Raw genomic sequence first — 15,784 nt, 5'->3', positions numbered from 1 at the left:
TCTCTGAGGCCCTGGTATTTCTCCAGTTTCTCGTGCTCCTTTTTCCTGATGTTGTAATCACTTGGTATTGCTACATCCATATTGTCCTTGATGTATCTATGGATCTTGAATGTTTCATCAGTGGCTCTCACACTCACTCTGCCTCCTTCCTTATGGCTAGTGTACAGTCTCAGGGTGCTGGATTTGGGGTGGAACCCTCCATGCATGGTTAATAGCTTCCGAGTCTTAACATCTGTGGTCTTTATCTCTTCCATTKGCCAGCTAATTAYTCCTGCAGGGTATCTGATTACTGGTAAGGCATAGCTGTTTATCGCACTGATCTTGTTCTTGCCATTGAGCTGGCTTCTCAGGACTTGCCTTATTCGTTGGAGGTRTTTGGCTGTGGCTCCTTTCCTTGTGACCTCATCRAGGTTGCCATTTGCTTGTGGTATTCCCAGGTACTTGTAGCTGTGCTCTATGTCTGCTATTGTTCCTAATAGGAGTGAGAACCCTTCTGTGTGGATGACATTCCCTCTCTTTGTGACCATCCGACCACACTTCTCTAATCCGAATGACATCCCAATGTCAGTGCTGTAGATCCTGGTGGTGTGGATCAGTGAGTCGATGTCTCGCTCGCTCTTGGCGTACAGCTTGATGTCATCCATGTAGAGGAGGTGACTGATTGTGGCCCCATTCTTGAGTTGATATCCGTAGCCAGTCTTGTTGATGATTTGGCTGAAGGGGATCAGGCCTATGCAGAACAGCAGTGGGGACAGAGCATCTCCTTGGTATATCCCACATTTGATGGACACTTGTGCAGGTGGTTTGCAGTTGGCTTCAAGGGTGGTTTTCCACAGCCCCATYGAGTTTGCAATGAAGGTTCTTAGAGTCCTATTGATGTTGTACATCTCTAAGCATTCAATGATCCAAGTATGTGGCATTGAGTCATAGGCTTTCTTGTAATCAATCCAATCCATGCCGTGCACAGGTTGGTGTTGGGTTTTGCAGTCTCGGGCGACTGTGTGGTCTACAAGGAGTTGATGTTTGGCCCCTCTGCCTATTTATGCCTATGCCCTTCTGTGCCGTGCTCATATATTTATCCATGTGCCCGCTTATCTTAGCCGCTATGATGCCTGACATGAGCTTCCATGTTGTAGAGAGACAGGTTATTGGCCGATAGTTGGATGGGACTCATCCCTTTGAGAAATAAATAAATAAATAAATAAATAAATAAATAAATAAATATACTCTTTTGTCATAGAACCCCTAAGAATTTAAAACTACTTTCACCCCCCTGGTAGTAATACTCCTAAAACTTACATGCCTGTTTTGTAAAATAAATATGTTTTCACCACAACATATTATTGTTGATGTGAGGAGCTGCCATTTTGGATCTCGAAGCTGGCATTCAAAAAGTTCTCTGACTTTCCGCGTGGGATGTCCGACTTTGTTCCAATTGATTTTTCCAACTCGAAAGCTCCGACTATAAATGAAATGCAGCACCAGTTGCACTACATTTTAACTCTGCCCTCATTCCTTATAATTTCAACCACAGCGTTTCTCTTGTATTATTTAAAATTATGGGTTGATATCTATTTCACCCAAATCTCAAATACAGATCTTGTCATTGCTCACAAAACTTACACGCTGGGTTGACTTGGAGCACCTCAGAGATTAGTACTCGACCCCTTCCTGTTTTCAGTTTACATACATCAGGTTGACTGATTCGTTCGGAACACATACATTTCCACATTTCCGCAGCCACATACATCTGTGTGAAATTTGGAAGTGAAAGTAAGTAGGTGGCAATGACATGCAAGAGAAAAGCCCTGGAAATCCTGAAAATAATCTGGTTTCTTTCTGTGTTCAGCAATAAAGAACAACATTTTTGCAGCTGTGCTTGTGCAAAAATATGTCTGACGTTATGTCAGTAAAAACAGGAAAGAGTCCTGCTGCAGACTCGAGTTCCGTATCTGCCCTCCCCTCGTCCACAGAAGGAGGATCTGCTGACAATCTGACAGAAGCTGTTCGTTGCAAGCAGTTTCAGCAAGGCAGTGTCACACAGGACAGGATCCTTTCAAGATGGTAGGTGGAGTCAATGCAGTGGCTTTTAGAGTTTAGATATGCAGCTTAGTTTCACTGGACTTTATGAAATTTTACCCATAAGAATTGAAAAATGTAGATACATCGATTTAACTTTAGTAGTAGTGCAAAAGTCGACCATTCGCCTCTCATCTTCAAACAGGAAACTAGATTCTCGCTCGTGCAGAATGACACTTCCTGCTCTTAGCATGTCAGAATGATCAAATTTGCTATGAAAGTTTAAGTCATCTATGTAAGGCGCTATTTTGGCTTCTTTTTGATTAGGTCATAGATAGAGTACTTTATTTGACAGATATATTCTTGCAACCTGTTTGCAGTCAAGCTCTCTGGTCGTGTGTGAGGTGGAAGAAAGTCTGAGAGAAAAACTGAAAAAGTTCAGATTTCGAAAAGAAACCAACAATGCAGCCATACTCAGTAAGTACTGCAAGAACTGTATTCTGGTGAAAAATATTCAATTTCTTTTTTTCAAAATGTATTGCAATCAATACTTTAGCTCTTCAACAGTAATAAAGAAGTTTTTCTTTTATTTCAGTTAAAATAGATATGGCGAAACAGCTTGTTATCCTCGAGGAGGAGTATGAGGTAAGTTAGCTGGTTTATTCACAGTTTAGCCATCTCGTGAATGGAAGTTTTATTGTTTTGGAGCAATCGAGCAAATTTCCTGTCCTGAATTAAGGTGATGCAACAGAGGCCTTCAAAGAATTAGAGATCAACATCAAAAATAAATCATCAAAATTCCAGTCAAAAAAACATGTTAAAATCTGCTAAGGATTAGTATAGAAGGGTTTGATTGGTGTTATTTCTATTTTCCAACATGGACTTTTTAATAACTTACAAATGAAAACTGATACTCCTTCTTCCACATTTGCATTTATTTCTTCTGCTTTGAAGTAACTTACATCCTTCACTGTCTTCCAGGATATCTCACTGGACGACCTGAGAAATGAGCTTCCCGAGCGCCAACCCAGATATCCTAAGAGTGTCAACAGTATTTACTCTTTTTGTAGAGAGCTGGGAGTTTTGCTGACGCTGACATAGAGAGAAACAGCAATGATCATCAAAAAGAGATAGAAATTAATGTACATTTTCCCCAGTCTTTTGCAAAACCTGCGCAGGTCACGAGAGTAGACGCTCACTCCATCACAAAGGTTCACTTTGTGGTTTGGGACCGGATTATTCTCAAAGTTTTTACCAGTCAAACTGAAAGGTTTGTACAGTTTTAAAAAGATAGGCGATTCTCCTTGACAACAGCTCACATACATTGTCTACAGCTACAAATACACCCATGCAGATGGGAGAGTGTCTTATCCCCTCTGTTTCATTTTCTCAAGCCCAATGGGTAAGTAATTACAGCTTCTTGAATCGTAACGTTTTTGTCAGGAGTGTCCAAAGTGTGGCCTCGGGTCCATTTGTGGCCATTTGATTGAATTTGTGCGCACCCTCTCCCAACTGTCATTCAATAATCATACAAATTTGACCCATCCAGCGCAAGTACTTGATGTTTAGTATTTGTAATCATTTTCTTGAAATGGAAAATGTTAAATACAACAACAACAAATACAACAGAAATAATAATATTCCTTTATTACACAAAGGACAATTTTATTTGCCTGATCTTTGTTTTTCTTTTGTTTTTTGTTTTTCTTGTTTTTCGTGGTCTGTGAATACTTTTGACTCAGCAATTTTGGCCCATGTGACCAAAATGTTTGGACACCCCAGGTTTACAAATTCCTCTGGAAATATTACTTGCATTACTGGATTGTGACTATTATTAAAACTATTGTTATGATCAGATTTTTTGAAAACATGGAAGCTATTGAATAAAGGGCAAGAAAGTTAATTGATAGGAAAACACAAAATGCACCATCAGATATTCAAATTTGCTTGATGATGTGAAACATAAATGTTACAAAAAAAAAAAACAAACAAAAAAAATGAATAAAATCTGTAAGGTAGCAAATTCATTTTTTTCTGTCTCTCAGCACTGTATGTTAATTTGTCATTTTATGACAGGGTGTAAGCCAGAGCAGCAGATGATGTATGCAGGCAGCAAGAATCGACTGGTCCAAATCGCAGAACTCACAAAGGTATTTCTGATTGATGAGTAAAATGGCTGACACTGAAAAAACATTCACTGGCAGAAATTAGCCAGGCCTTCATGTTATGCTAAGTAAAAGTTTAAAATACTGTTGTTCTTTCCATTATTTGGATTTTTTTTGTTTAACTAACAGCATCTCTTTTACTCTGGAAGATCTTTGAAACCAGGAATGCCGACGACCTGACGGAAGAATGGCTCAAGAACCAGCTGGCATTTTTTCGCTGAAACTGCTTCTTCTGCTTCTTCTGCAACTTTCAAACCAGCTTTTCATTCCCTAAGCAAGATYCTGAATTTGACTTCCTGTTTTGTTTGTTGTGACAGTAAAACATTCACTTACAGCAACAGAGTTTTGGTTTCCAAGTCATTTTAGATGCGTTGCCTGTTTTTCCTTAATATTGTAACATAGGATTTCTGTGAGCTTCCATGAAATTTATTGAGTCATCAAGTTAATTTACCTTAAAATTTAAGCAGATTATACTGTATATACATTTTTCTTCTGATGTTGATGTTTTTCAATTCTGTAAGTGTAAGCTAAACATCAAACAGCTGTTCTTCGTACGTTTTARCCCTGATTTCAAGCCAAACCATGTTAAATATATCATACGTTTAGATGAATATAAAAATKTACACCAATTCTTACGTGATTGGTGTTACGTAAGAATGTTTAGTAATGACTTGATCAGAACTGCAACATATAAAACGAATGAAAGTAATTTGAAGTATTCCTCTAAAATAAAATTTAAGCTTTTCCTTCAACTGAGACGTTTGGTAACTGCACATTATTCGATTTATTTCATTTTGTAAAGTGCTATGCAATGACATTTGTTGAGAATTGGAACTACATAAATGAACTGAGCTGGTTCTGGTCTATTCTGCATCCCTAGAACCAGAACCAAACACGGAGAAGCAGCATTCAGCTTCTATGTACCTCAAATCTGGAACACGCTTCCAGAAAACTACAAAACAGCTGAAACACTGAATTTGAGCATTAATCATTAACCAATATGGTGTCTATTAATGATTTTGATGATGGCACTTACCAAAATGTAACATCTGTTATTGGTTTTCAAATCTGCTGACTATGTGATGTAAGATTTATTTTTAATGTTTTCGTGTTGCTGGAATGTGCTTTACAAAATAAACTTGTTTGACTCCAATAAATGATTCAATTTCAATTATTGATAATCTCGTAAAATGTTGCATCTGAGTTTCCGTGCAGCTCAAAGAATTGAAAACAAACAAACTTTATGACCAAAATGTAGCCAGTGATTTATTATCCATTTCAAAAGCAGTATCAGTATAGTAAGTCATACATAAAGAGAACAAAGAATTTTTACATGATCTTACACACAATCTTGAAGAGATTAGTGGCGAAAACAAAATCCAGCTACTACTGTGCGATCTAAATCTACAAATAAAATCTAGACTAAATGGAGACGGATCGAGTTCAAACGCAAAGAGCGCATCAAGTAGCTATGGACGACGACGCTTTCGGCTCGCCGGCAGAGCGAGAAGGTCAAGTTCTGGAGTCGAACGTGAAGCTCAAGCAGACTGAGGGTCTTATTCGCTGTCGCTGGCCTCAGAGGAGTCCGATCCCCTCTCGCTTCCGCTCGGAGCRTGGGTCTCCGAGTGGTCGCTGCTGTGGTCGCTGTGTGCTGGGGAGGCGCTGAGGCTTCGCCTGTTCTCTGCCTCATCCTCGCTGCCGCTGCCTTCCTCGCCGCTGCTCCTGGCCGAGTTCTTGGGCTCGTTGTCGTCGCTGTCGTCGTCGCTGCCGAAGATCTCCTCCTCGTCTCGCATCTCCCGGGTCCTCTCCTCGCCGCTCTCGCTCCCACTGCCGCTGGCCTTCCTCCGCCTCTTGCYCCGGTCCTCGTCCTCTTCGTCGTCTTCGCCGCTCTGCTCMTGGTCTTCCTCTTCCCTCTCGGATTCGCTGCCGGAGTTCTCTGCCTCGCTGCCGCTGCCCTTTTCTTTCTCGTCGCCTGGAGACACAATTTGGAAGTTTTATTAGATTTTTTTTTTTTTTTACTCAAGTGCAAATTAAAACGTCATTAAAAATCCAGAATGTGTAAGAGGAAGTTCATTTCTAAGGAACTAACCAGAATCTTGCATGTCTTTGTCCATGTCCATGTCTTCTTCCTCATCTTCGGGCTCATGGTTCTCCAGCTGAGCTTTACGTGCTTCCTGAAAGTCAATATCAATAAAATAATCAATGAGCTGTCAAACACTAAAAAGTAATCCWAATAATTCACTGATAGAGCCATAAAACTTCTCCTTCTAGTAGTTTTTTGCTTGTTTTAAGCTCTAAAACACTAGAAATTAGTTAAAACTTTCATAATTTTTTCAAAGCACTAATAAAAACCCTCTAAAAATCTTTAACGCATAACACATACAGTAAATGAATCATTACTGACTTTTCATAGTMTTTTAAATCAGATAATTACTCATTTAGATTGAAATAAGCACACTTTTCTACAAAAAACCCACCAATTTTATTGTCTTTCTTTCTAAGAAACGAACTTTCTAATTGGAATTTCTGTTGCCGTTCAAAAATGAAATTGAAGAGGGCCAAGACAGTTCCTATTTTAAACAGCGGGTGGCAYTGTAGATTAAATCTGCCTGAACTGACAGTAGGGGAAARAGATGGTAGAGGAAGTGCTGTTCTGATGCAACTAGCTACAAATGTTGGCCTCATAACTGGAACTTTTTAGATGTTTTTACAAATCTATCGYACATTTTACAAAAACAATCCCCCCTGTGAATATATTCAACCATGTATGTGGTTGGCAAAACCCCTGAAAAAAACATGCATTCAGGTAGCACACTTATGTGTTTTTTAAATTTAAATAAATGTTATATTGCTTACAGCAATATTTGTATTTGCTAATACAAATACTCCATCTGAAGGGTTAACCCTTCAGATGGAGTAGATTGTCAATAAATATGAAATTTCCCTATGGAGATCAATCAAATACAAGTTTGCTAAGACTCTGGGTCAATATTTTCACAGGAAGTGTGAAAATAACTTCAATAAATTGTTGTAATTTGTTTACTGCAAACTCTGAGTGAGCAACTCCAGCCTCTGTATCTCCAGTTTGCTCAGAAATATCACTAAAAAATTCACAANCTTATGTGTTTTTTAAATTTAAATAAATGTTATATTGCTTACAGCAATATTTGTATTTGCTAACATTTAACCCTTCAGATGGAGTAGATTGTCAATAAATATGAAATTTCCCTATGGGGATCAATCAAATACAAGTTTGCTAAGACTCTGGGTCAATATTTTCACAGGAAGTGTGAAAATAACTTCAATAAATTGTTGTAATTTGTTTACTGCAAACTCTGAGTGAGCAACTCCAGCCTCTGTATCTCCAGTTTGCTCAGAAATATCACTAAAAAATTCACAAGAGACGTCACTGTGGGAARCTGCCGCCGACTACGGACAGGATCAACGTTAGCCCTGCCTACTAGCTAACACTCTCTTGCGAACAAATATAATTACATTTATTTTAAGAAATTATTTYTGTAATTATTTGCAGTTTTAATACATTAATTACTTTTAAATAACCATTTTCTAAGCTATGTATTTATTGTAATTTGGCATTTTCACTCTCTACAGCTCACAGAGCTTTTAAATTCCCCTGTAGGATGCTGTTCAGTTAGGTCTCTAAACTACAGTTCACAGATAACATTTCTCCTTAAAGTCTTAACTCTACTTGCSTACCTTATGCTCCTCCCCTCACCCCCTCCCTTTCACCCTAAATAAATATTTCCMCGACTTTAGATATGAGAACCAACTTGATGATTGTGATCTAGTGTCAAATACAACCGACTGAGCTTTGTCACGTAACTGTTGTGCAGTAAATGGTTCCCAAGTTCAGTTTATATGCCCCAACATTCATATATCTAAAAACAGAGCAGGAGACTCACCTGGGCCTCCAGTTCCTTCTCATTCATATCTCTGTGCTTACACACCAGCACAGCGTTTGTAGTGGACTGTGCTCCAGCCTTGGCTCTCCTCTTRCTCAGGCGTACCCTWCAAGTCAAGTTTTATTTTTTAATAAGGAATCAAGAAAACCATCATCTTCTTTTTGAAAATAATGTGTCATAGTCTGAGTATTTACCTCGTCTCCAGCTCGTTGTAGTAAACCCCGTCGCCGTCTCTGAAGATGAAGAAGTAATTCTCCTCGTAACCTTTGCTGGCTTTGTTCTTGACGTTCCAGTTGTATTCCCTTGCAATCTTGTAATCGTACCTGAAAGCAAAATGGTTTTTTTTTATTGCCCCTGGCTTATACACATAAGCTCCATATTGATCCAAAACTTTTGCTTACAGGTCCTCAGCCATGTAATCCACTCCCTCTTCGAAGTCTCTTTTCCGCTTGCGAAGCGTTTCCTCGTTGGGCAAGAAGTAGGCCACAAACTGATTTCCCTCCTCGTCCATCATTCCTCTGTAATAAACACAAATTACACTCAAGTAAAAAATATGGTACTGATGGTAAGCATTAACGCTAAAAAACACACACAAAAAAGTGTATACCTGATCATAGCCTGAGACATCATTTCCACACCTGCTGGCCCTGATATGTCTTTAGGTGCAGGATCAGAGTCAAAGATGACCTGAGCGCATGGGTTGATCCACATCTGAAAGGGAAAATGTACGAGGCTTATTAGTCAAACCTGTTTCCCCCTCCCCACATTTAGTCGTCTCTTCACATTACTTAGACTGTAAAATAGCATTTACACAAATTAAAGAGTTTTGAAATCATTTATTGAGCAGTAAGCCCACCTTAAAGTCAGGGAACACAGGCAAGACCTCCACAGGAGTGACTCTGGGTTTACTGTAATGCTGTGTGATCTGCAAACAATGTGAAACAAAAAAACAACAACAAAAAAACACTGTTAACATGTATGCACATCCTAACGTTTTACATTTGGAATAGAATCATAGAGTATAACAAAATARCTCAACAAAACAGATTGCTTTTGTGACAAAAAATGCATTTTGCAATGGAAATAGGTAACTTACACTTAATGGAAACATAGAAAAAGGGAGGGGAGAACAATTCACAACAAAGATCATCTCTGCAAGAAATCTGGATGAGCTCAAAACAAGTAAACAGGTGGTGAAACAAATGAAGCTAACAAATGTAGACGTTAAGATATTTTAAAGTCAGATAGATGTAAGGTGGGCGACATTTTTATTAATTGTTGTCCTATTTTTCTGCGTGGCAGTTTCTGTGATTTATGAATTTTGAACACAACAGGCATTGCTAACCTTTGGCTTCAGCCTATCCCCTTTTCTGATATTTGTACTAAATTGTAATACTGCACCAAGATTTTGGTTTTTGTAAACTACTTAAAGAAATGATCGTATTTATACTCTTGCTTCATTCTTTATTCAGAAACAGAGTTGTGCACCCGTCGCATTTTTGCAGCGGGAGTTGATCCTAAAATATTCCCACTCACCGATTTCTGTGCATCCTCGAACGTCTTCTCAATGGCAGAAATCTGGCTGTCCCGRTCCTTGTAGATCTCTTCTTCGGTAAACTGTTGTTTAACAGACACTCCGATCCTGAACGCAACACAAGGTCCGATTTAAACACAACCTCCCAAAAACACTGAGGCTCTCAAACGGAGAGTCAGGAGAGTCCAACTTACTTGACTTCCACTTTCTCGTTAGAAACGCCGTATCTGTTAAACTCTGTGGAAATATATTCTGTTTTTCTCATCCATGGTACCACCTTGGCATGTTGTTGTGACCTTAAAAGTAAAAAAAAAAAAAAAAAAAGATGGTATGTTTTTTATAAAAAAAAAAAAAAAGACACCTAAAAAGAAGGTAAAACATTGTGCTACTTATCTAATAAGCCTTACCTTTTGGAACTGGATGGAGCCTGGATGTCTTCTTCCAACAGTTTTTCATCGGCAGGGTCCAAAAGAACTGAAAATTTAAACGTATTTTCTTATTTTTACATTTAGAATTAATGTATTCAGTGTTTCAGTTGCGAGTTTCAAAAAAAACAAAACAGTGCACATATTTTTTACTGTGCATTGATCTAAACCTACTGTTAGGATCGATACGGTAGGTGTCTGGATTGATGAGGTCAATGGTGACCCCGAGATCCGGTTCGGTCAGGAGCTCATGCTTATGCTGCTTCTCAAGAGAAGTGGCTTTATACTGGACAAACCTAGACAACACACACACACACACACCTGTGTTGCTCTGGAACAGGTTGGAGTCAACAGAGAAGGCAGATAAGTGGGTACATGAACTCACCTGTGCTGATCGAATGGGTAGGTGATGAATTTGGGATCAAACGGGATGTCGGGTAAGCTGTTGCAGTACTTCACTCTGCAAACAATTCCTGACCTGCAGCAGACACGCAATAAACAACATTTACAACTCACCTCCGCTGGGCAAACATGATTTTACATCAATTCATTACAAAATAATGAATGTGCTTACCGTTCTGGCACCGTTCTGTGAGAAGACGGCCTGCTACAAGAAAAACAAACAGGAAAACGTTTAGATGAGGGCTGCAACTAACAATTATTTTAGTTATCGATTAATCGATTATTTTGACGATTAATGTAACGGCTGTTGCTTATTTCTGTAGATGACCAGACCGTCAGTAATTGGGTCTGATTGGAGAACTAAAAAACTGTCCATGGTTTTTGCAGTGGGGCTTTTTGTGATGAGCTCAGAGACTGTTCTGGAAAGATTAGCCAATAAATATATACATAAAAACAAAAAATGGTATTGAAGTACTTATTTAGTAATTCAATTGCAAAAAGTAAAACTGATTAAATGGATTCAATACACACACTGTAATGCAATAAGTGCTTTTGATAGTTTTCTGTCAAGACTTACAGTTAAAGTCCAAAATGAAATTTGAATATTAGATAAGTCCAATGCAAAAACTTTGCAATACTTAATTATAGAGAAGACATCTACCTACACCTTCCTAAAAAAAAGAAAAAAAAAACTTTATTTCCTGCAGTTTTACATGAAGGCAAAGCTYTGCTTATCAGTTAAGAGCCAATTTTGGTAACATTSACAGCTTTCTTTTTACTTGCATTTACTGTAAACATCCGTGTTTATGGATGGTGCTCTACAAATTTATGCATTTTCCCAACTGTAAGGCAGTGCTTAAAACTCGTGGGGTTCCAAYAACAGGCGCGAGGTAATTTTATGAAGCACTTTAAAACCTCTAACGTATTTAACAAGGRAACTGTTTATTAAATCAATATATGTGTTATATTTATACCTCTTCAGTAGTACCCCTTCAACTTAACAMGGTCAACCAATTYATTCTGAGCCATTTTAAGTGTTAAAATTTTCCTCACAATAAACAAGAACGCCATTACCTCAACTAACAATCTCTGCCAAGTTATTGCAGGAAGGTAATCTGTATTGTTGGTTTGTGTTAAACAATAACTGTTAATATCTCACGCTGTTGGTTCATGTTAAATAATTGTTCATTTCTGGCGCTGAACATTAAAAGGAGCCGATGCCGCTTGCTGATTTTAAAGTGTAGCTGTGGTGTCGTACCTGTGACCGTCTTCCCGTTGAGCTTGAGTTTGGATCGTTGGAGCCATGTTTACGACAAAATCTCCCCTCGCAACTCAAAACAAAGCTGCTAGTTTTGGAGATAAAACAGAAATCCAAACGAGGTCACCGGCAGTTCCTCAGCTTCGCACAACCTACAACACGTAAATGTTTATATTAACAAAGCAACAAACTACACATTTTTTTTTAGCTCCTCACGATAAAACAGGATGAAGAGGAAGAACCGGTGGYAAAACCTCCGAATACGAAAAGGTCTCTTTAGCGAGAGCGACCCCTGCTGTCTCGGAGTGGTATAAAACTGGAACGCGGTAACCAACAAACTTGAACATAGTTTTATTTTATTTAATAACTCAATATACAGAACAAAAAATATTATTTGTCGAAGTTACAAAAAGACACTAAAACATGCTGCTACACATCAGTGGGGGAAAATGTGATACACATTTTKATTTAAAAAAATATATATATATTGAGTTGGTTCTGTTTTACAGAGATTTATCGCAAAAGGGAAACGTCCCATCTGACGTCATATACGTCAGCATGAAATTTCAGTTTATCAACTGAAAGTGGACAACAAAACAAAATTAACATGCAATAAAGTACACATGCATAAACAAGACAAATGAGAAATATAACTTGTGATTTTTCAGGTTTAAAAAAAAATCTTAATTTCCACTGCTTTTCTGTTGAAACTCAGGATAATACTACAAATATTGATTCAAAATAGAAACTCTCATTACTTTGCTTTGATAAGCTTACAAGTTGTAGGCTAAATCATAGAAGGACTCAAAACATCAATTTGAAATTGACCAGAAAACACAAATATGAGTGCAACTAGCAAACAGTGATTGCATAGAGAAGACAAAAGACAGAAATGATCTCAGTGCAAGTGCAAAATGGAGTTTAGAGTGAAGAAAAAAAAGAAAAAGAAAGTCAAACAAAGTTGCACTGAGCTCACGTGAGAATCAGATTTGCATATTTTATATTGTTCTGCTCCCCAGAAAACTGATAGAATACATTTGCAGCAAAGAGAAACCGGCWTTTTTCATTGGCTCTTCAGTCATATGACAGCGACACYGTCTTCTTTAAAGTTCTTGACATATTTCCATTTCAGGTATGTGGCTCGGTCTCTGCTGCGTTTTCAACTCTGCGAACACGATGAAATAACGGAAAACTTGCAAATTAGTAATATTCTTACACATAAAATGTCATAAATTAAATTCTTGAGCGCCAAGACATTCTACCTGCTCAACATGTAAATCATCTGCCCGGGATCGTCTGCAAATAACCTGTAAAAATCAAGTGAATGCTTGGAAAAACGCATCACAAATGTATCACTAATTCACAGATTTAAGTCAGAGTTAGATTTTCCAAGTAACACATTTTTAAGTTTACAAGTATCAAAAAAAAAAAGACAGGAAGGAGAACTCTTACCCATCTCCCCAGTGGTAAAACGCCTGATCCTGGTAAAACATGAATAAAAACAGCCACACGCTTATTGTCTCGGCCCAGAAGATCACAAACAGGAACCACAGTGAMGACAGGAGGATTTCACACAGCATCGTTGAGCTCTGTGRGAACAACAGTTACACACACGTCAAAGTGTAAAACCAACAACTTAGAGATGAAGAATACAGAACACCACTAGAAACTTCTACAGGTTATAAGAGGTCTTTCTCAGATTTGTGCTTTCAGACAACAAAAATAGGCACAATACAAAATGTCTTCGCTCCAACTACGAAAACTGGTAGCAGCAGTGTCATATGACTTTGAAATGCCTAAAGAAACCTTGAGCTTATTTTKAGCTTTTTACATTTTAAAAGGAAGAACAGCCACTGTGAGTTGGTCATTAGCGCCAAACAATCAGCTATTAGGTCCAATTAAGTAACAATACAAGTCAGTGTACCAGGGCTGAAACGATTAATCGGCTTAATCGTGATCGGATGATTATWGTAATAATCGTCAACTAATTTARTAATCGATTAAATTACTAAATTATACTGSCGTATAAAGATAAAAAAAAAGKCAGTTTGCTGAAACAAACAATATATTCAGAGCTGTAATTAAGCCAAAACTGAAAAAACAATAAATTAAATTAAGGCACAAACACATTTRTTGGTAAATAGGTTTGAGCTAAAACTCCTCAAGTGGCCGAGTTTTAGCTTCACCCAATTCAGATTTACTAAATGAATAATATGTGTTATTCATTTTAGGCAATAACATATKTAACTTCTTGTACAAAAAAGGATCTTAATTATTTGTTTGTTGGCATATTTKAATGGATTTCTAATGTGTAAAAAMCGTTTAAGTGRTTAAATGAAGGATATATAGAAACTACTATTTTTTAATACTATTAATCATCACAGTAATGGATAGATTAATCGATTACTAAAATAATCATTAGCTGCAGGCCTACTCTGTACGCTAAAAAAGTGGTGTAATATAAACACATAAGGGGTTGACCATGAAGCTGCTGCCCCCGCGACCCGACCCCGGATGAAGCGGAAGAAAATGGATGGATGGATGAAAATGAATTATTGTTTAACTAACATAATACAGATTGACTTTTGTTTAAGTTTTCATCTCACTACAGTATCTTGCAAAAGATATATACCGAGTTATTTGATGTTTCAAAACAAACGTCTAAAAGTTATGTTACATCACAAAACCATTTATCTCCATCCATCCATTTTCTTTACATCCTTGTCCCTTAGTGGGGTCGGTAGGTAGGTACTGGTGCCCATCTCCAGCTAACGTTCCGGGGGAGAGGGGGTCACCCTGGACAGGTCGCCAGTCTGTCGCAGAAACCATTCATCTGTGAAAACTTTTATTTGGACATTATATGTGGTAAACACACACACACACACAAAGCAGTGCACAATTGTGGTTTTAAAGGAAAAGATAAGCCTGTATAGACAAAGATGGATGAACTCCGGACTTTCTTTTTTTAAATTAGTGTAATAAAATGAGGTTAATCAGTAATTAAATCTAGGTCACTAAAATTACGACGCTTCCTGAGATTGTATACATGGCATTAGCCAGAGAAGCACAGTTAAGAGGGTTTGCAACCGTTTAGCTGAGGTGTGTGTGTGTGTGTTGTTATTCCTACTTGACCAATTTACTGAGCAGCATACCAATTACAGCTAGCGTGTCTCCAGAGTTAGGCAGCAAGTAGCTACGCAAAAAAGCTGGCTACACTTTAAACGGGCTTACTTTGAGAAGCAGCTTGGTTTCCCCGTTAAAGCATTTTCTATTGGGTTTATTTATGACATTACACGCAAATCAAAGACAACAATATGTGACGTTAGCACAACAGGATTATTTTTCCTATATGCGCCTAATGTCAGCACTGTGAAGCAGAAACCCAAGCTTAACAAGCTCATTTTGTAAAAAAATAAAATCTGAATACTTACTCAGGTCAAACACTGTTGAGGCTGCATAACTTTTACAAGCTAACTCGCTCGCTGTTGTTTACAATGCTCGTCATAATTTACGTAGGACGCTCTTCCGCTTATGGCTGGAGTTCATTGGACGGTGCTGAATCTGTGGATCCCGGTTCTGTCAGCCCACTTTAATTAAAGGGGCCCACCCAAAACAAGATGCCTATTTACATGGAAGTAATATTTTAAAAATGTTCTCGGTGTGAAATATTTGAAATGTTTATTGTTATGACTAATTTTGATTATTCTGACTTAAAACTATGGATGAGTTGTAATTACAGTTACTTATAAGTACTTTAATAACTTTTTAGGAAAGAAATGCATCTTTAGGAGTAGTTTTGCTGCACGGTACTTTAAATTTTTAAAAGTACTACTTAGGAGCTACTAATACTCTTACTTGACATATTACACACACACACACTTAAAGAACTCTTGTTTTTCTATCAGCTTTGTTGTTCTGTTATTTTTCATCTGCTGGCCTGGGTGCCATTAAGAGATTAATAAGATACAGTAAACACTCGTCACTGCAGGTACTTTACCCTGTTCAAATATACACAGTATACCACACTCTTAGAAGAGATGTGTTATTTTTTTAAACAC

At 37.9% G+C, this 15,784-nt stretch overlaps 2 protein-coding genes across 3 annotated transcripts in view; one reads left to right on the top strand and one right to left on the bottom strand.

Moving 5' to 3' along the window:
* The window catches only part of gmfg (glia maturation factor, gamma), a 14,793-nt gene extending 9,853 nt beyond the window's left edge, over nt 1-4,940 (top strand). The window contains exons 2-8 of the mRNA XM_008424957.2: nt 1,974-2,064; nt 2,400-2,496; nt 2,615-2,664; nt 3,001-3,050; nt 3,339-3,421; nt 4,096-4,169; nt 4,334-4,940. Of these exons, the coding sequence (XP_008423179.1) occupies nt 2,062-2,064; nt 2,400-2,496; nt 2,615-2,664; nt 3,001-3,050; nt 3,339-3,421; nt 4,096-4,169; nt 4,334-4,405 (429 nt within the window). The 5' untranslated portion in view covers nt 1,974-2,061 and the 3' untranslated portion in view covers nt 4,406-4,940. The remainder of the gene's footprint in view (nt 1-1,973; nt 2,065-2,399; nt 2,497-2,614; nt 2,665-3,000; nt 3,051-3,338; nt 3,422-4,095; nt 4,170-4,333) is intronic.
* A 484-nt stretch (nt 4,941-5,424) lies between these two features.
* Nucleotides 5,425-12,072, bottom strand: paf1 (PAF1 homolog, Paf1/RNA polymerase II complex component). 2 transcript variants are annotated; one of them, XM_008424953.2, is made up of 14 exons: nt 11,727-12,072; nt 10,641-10,670; nt 10,452-10,544; nt 10,241-10,362; nt 10,049-10,115; nt 9,836-9,937; nt 9,644-9,749; nt 8,964-9,032; nt 8,715-8,818; nt 8,509-8,625; nt 8,302-8,430; nt 8,108-8,213; nt 6,274-6,358; nt 5,425-6,156 (listed from the first exon to the last, which is right to left on the bottom strand). In XM_008424953.2, the coding sequence occupies exons 1-14, from the start codon at nt 11,771-11,773 to the stop codon at nt 5,741-5,743; spliced, it is 1,593 nt and encodes a 530-aa protein (XP_008423175.1). In that variant the 5' UTR covers nt 11,774-12,072; the 3' UTR covers nt 5,425-5,740. The 2 variants fall into 2 exon arrangements, with proteins under 2 accessions (XP_008423175.1, XP_008423174.1); XM_008424952.2 differs by having other exon boundaries at nt 10,641-10,673; nt 11,727-12,068.
* Nucleotides 12,073-15,784: the final 3,712 nt, after the last annotated feature.

Source organism: Poecilia reticulata, linkage group LG13 (assembly GCF_000633615.1).
Source record: "Poecilia reticulata strain Guanapo linkage group LG13, Guppy_female_1.0+MT, whole genome shotgun sequence".
In the NCBI taxonomy this organism is placed as follows: domain Eukaryota; kingdom Metazoa; phylum Chordata; class Actinopteri; order Cyprinodontiformes; family Poeciliidae; genus Poecilia; species Poecilia reticulata.
This window is presented reverse-complemented; position numbering and strand designations above follow the sequence as displayed.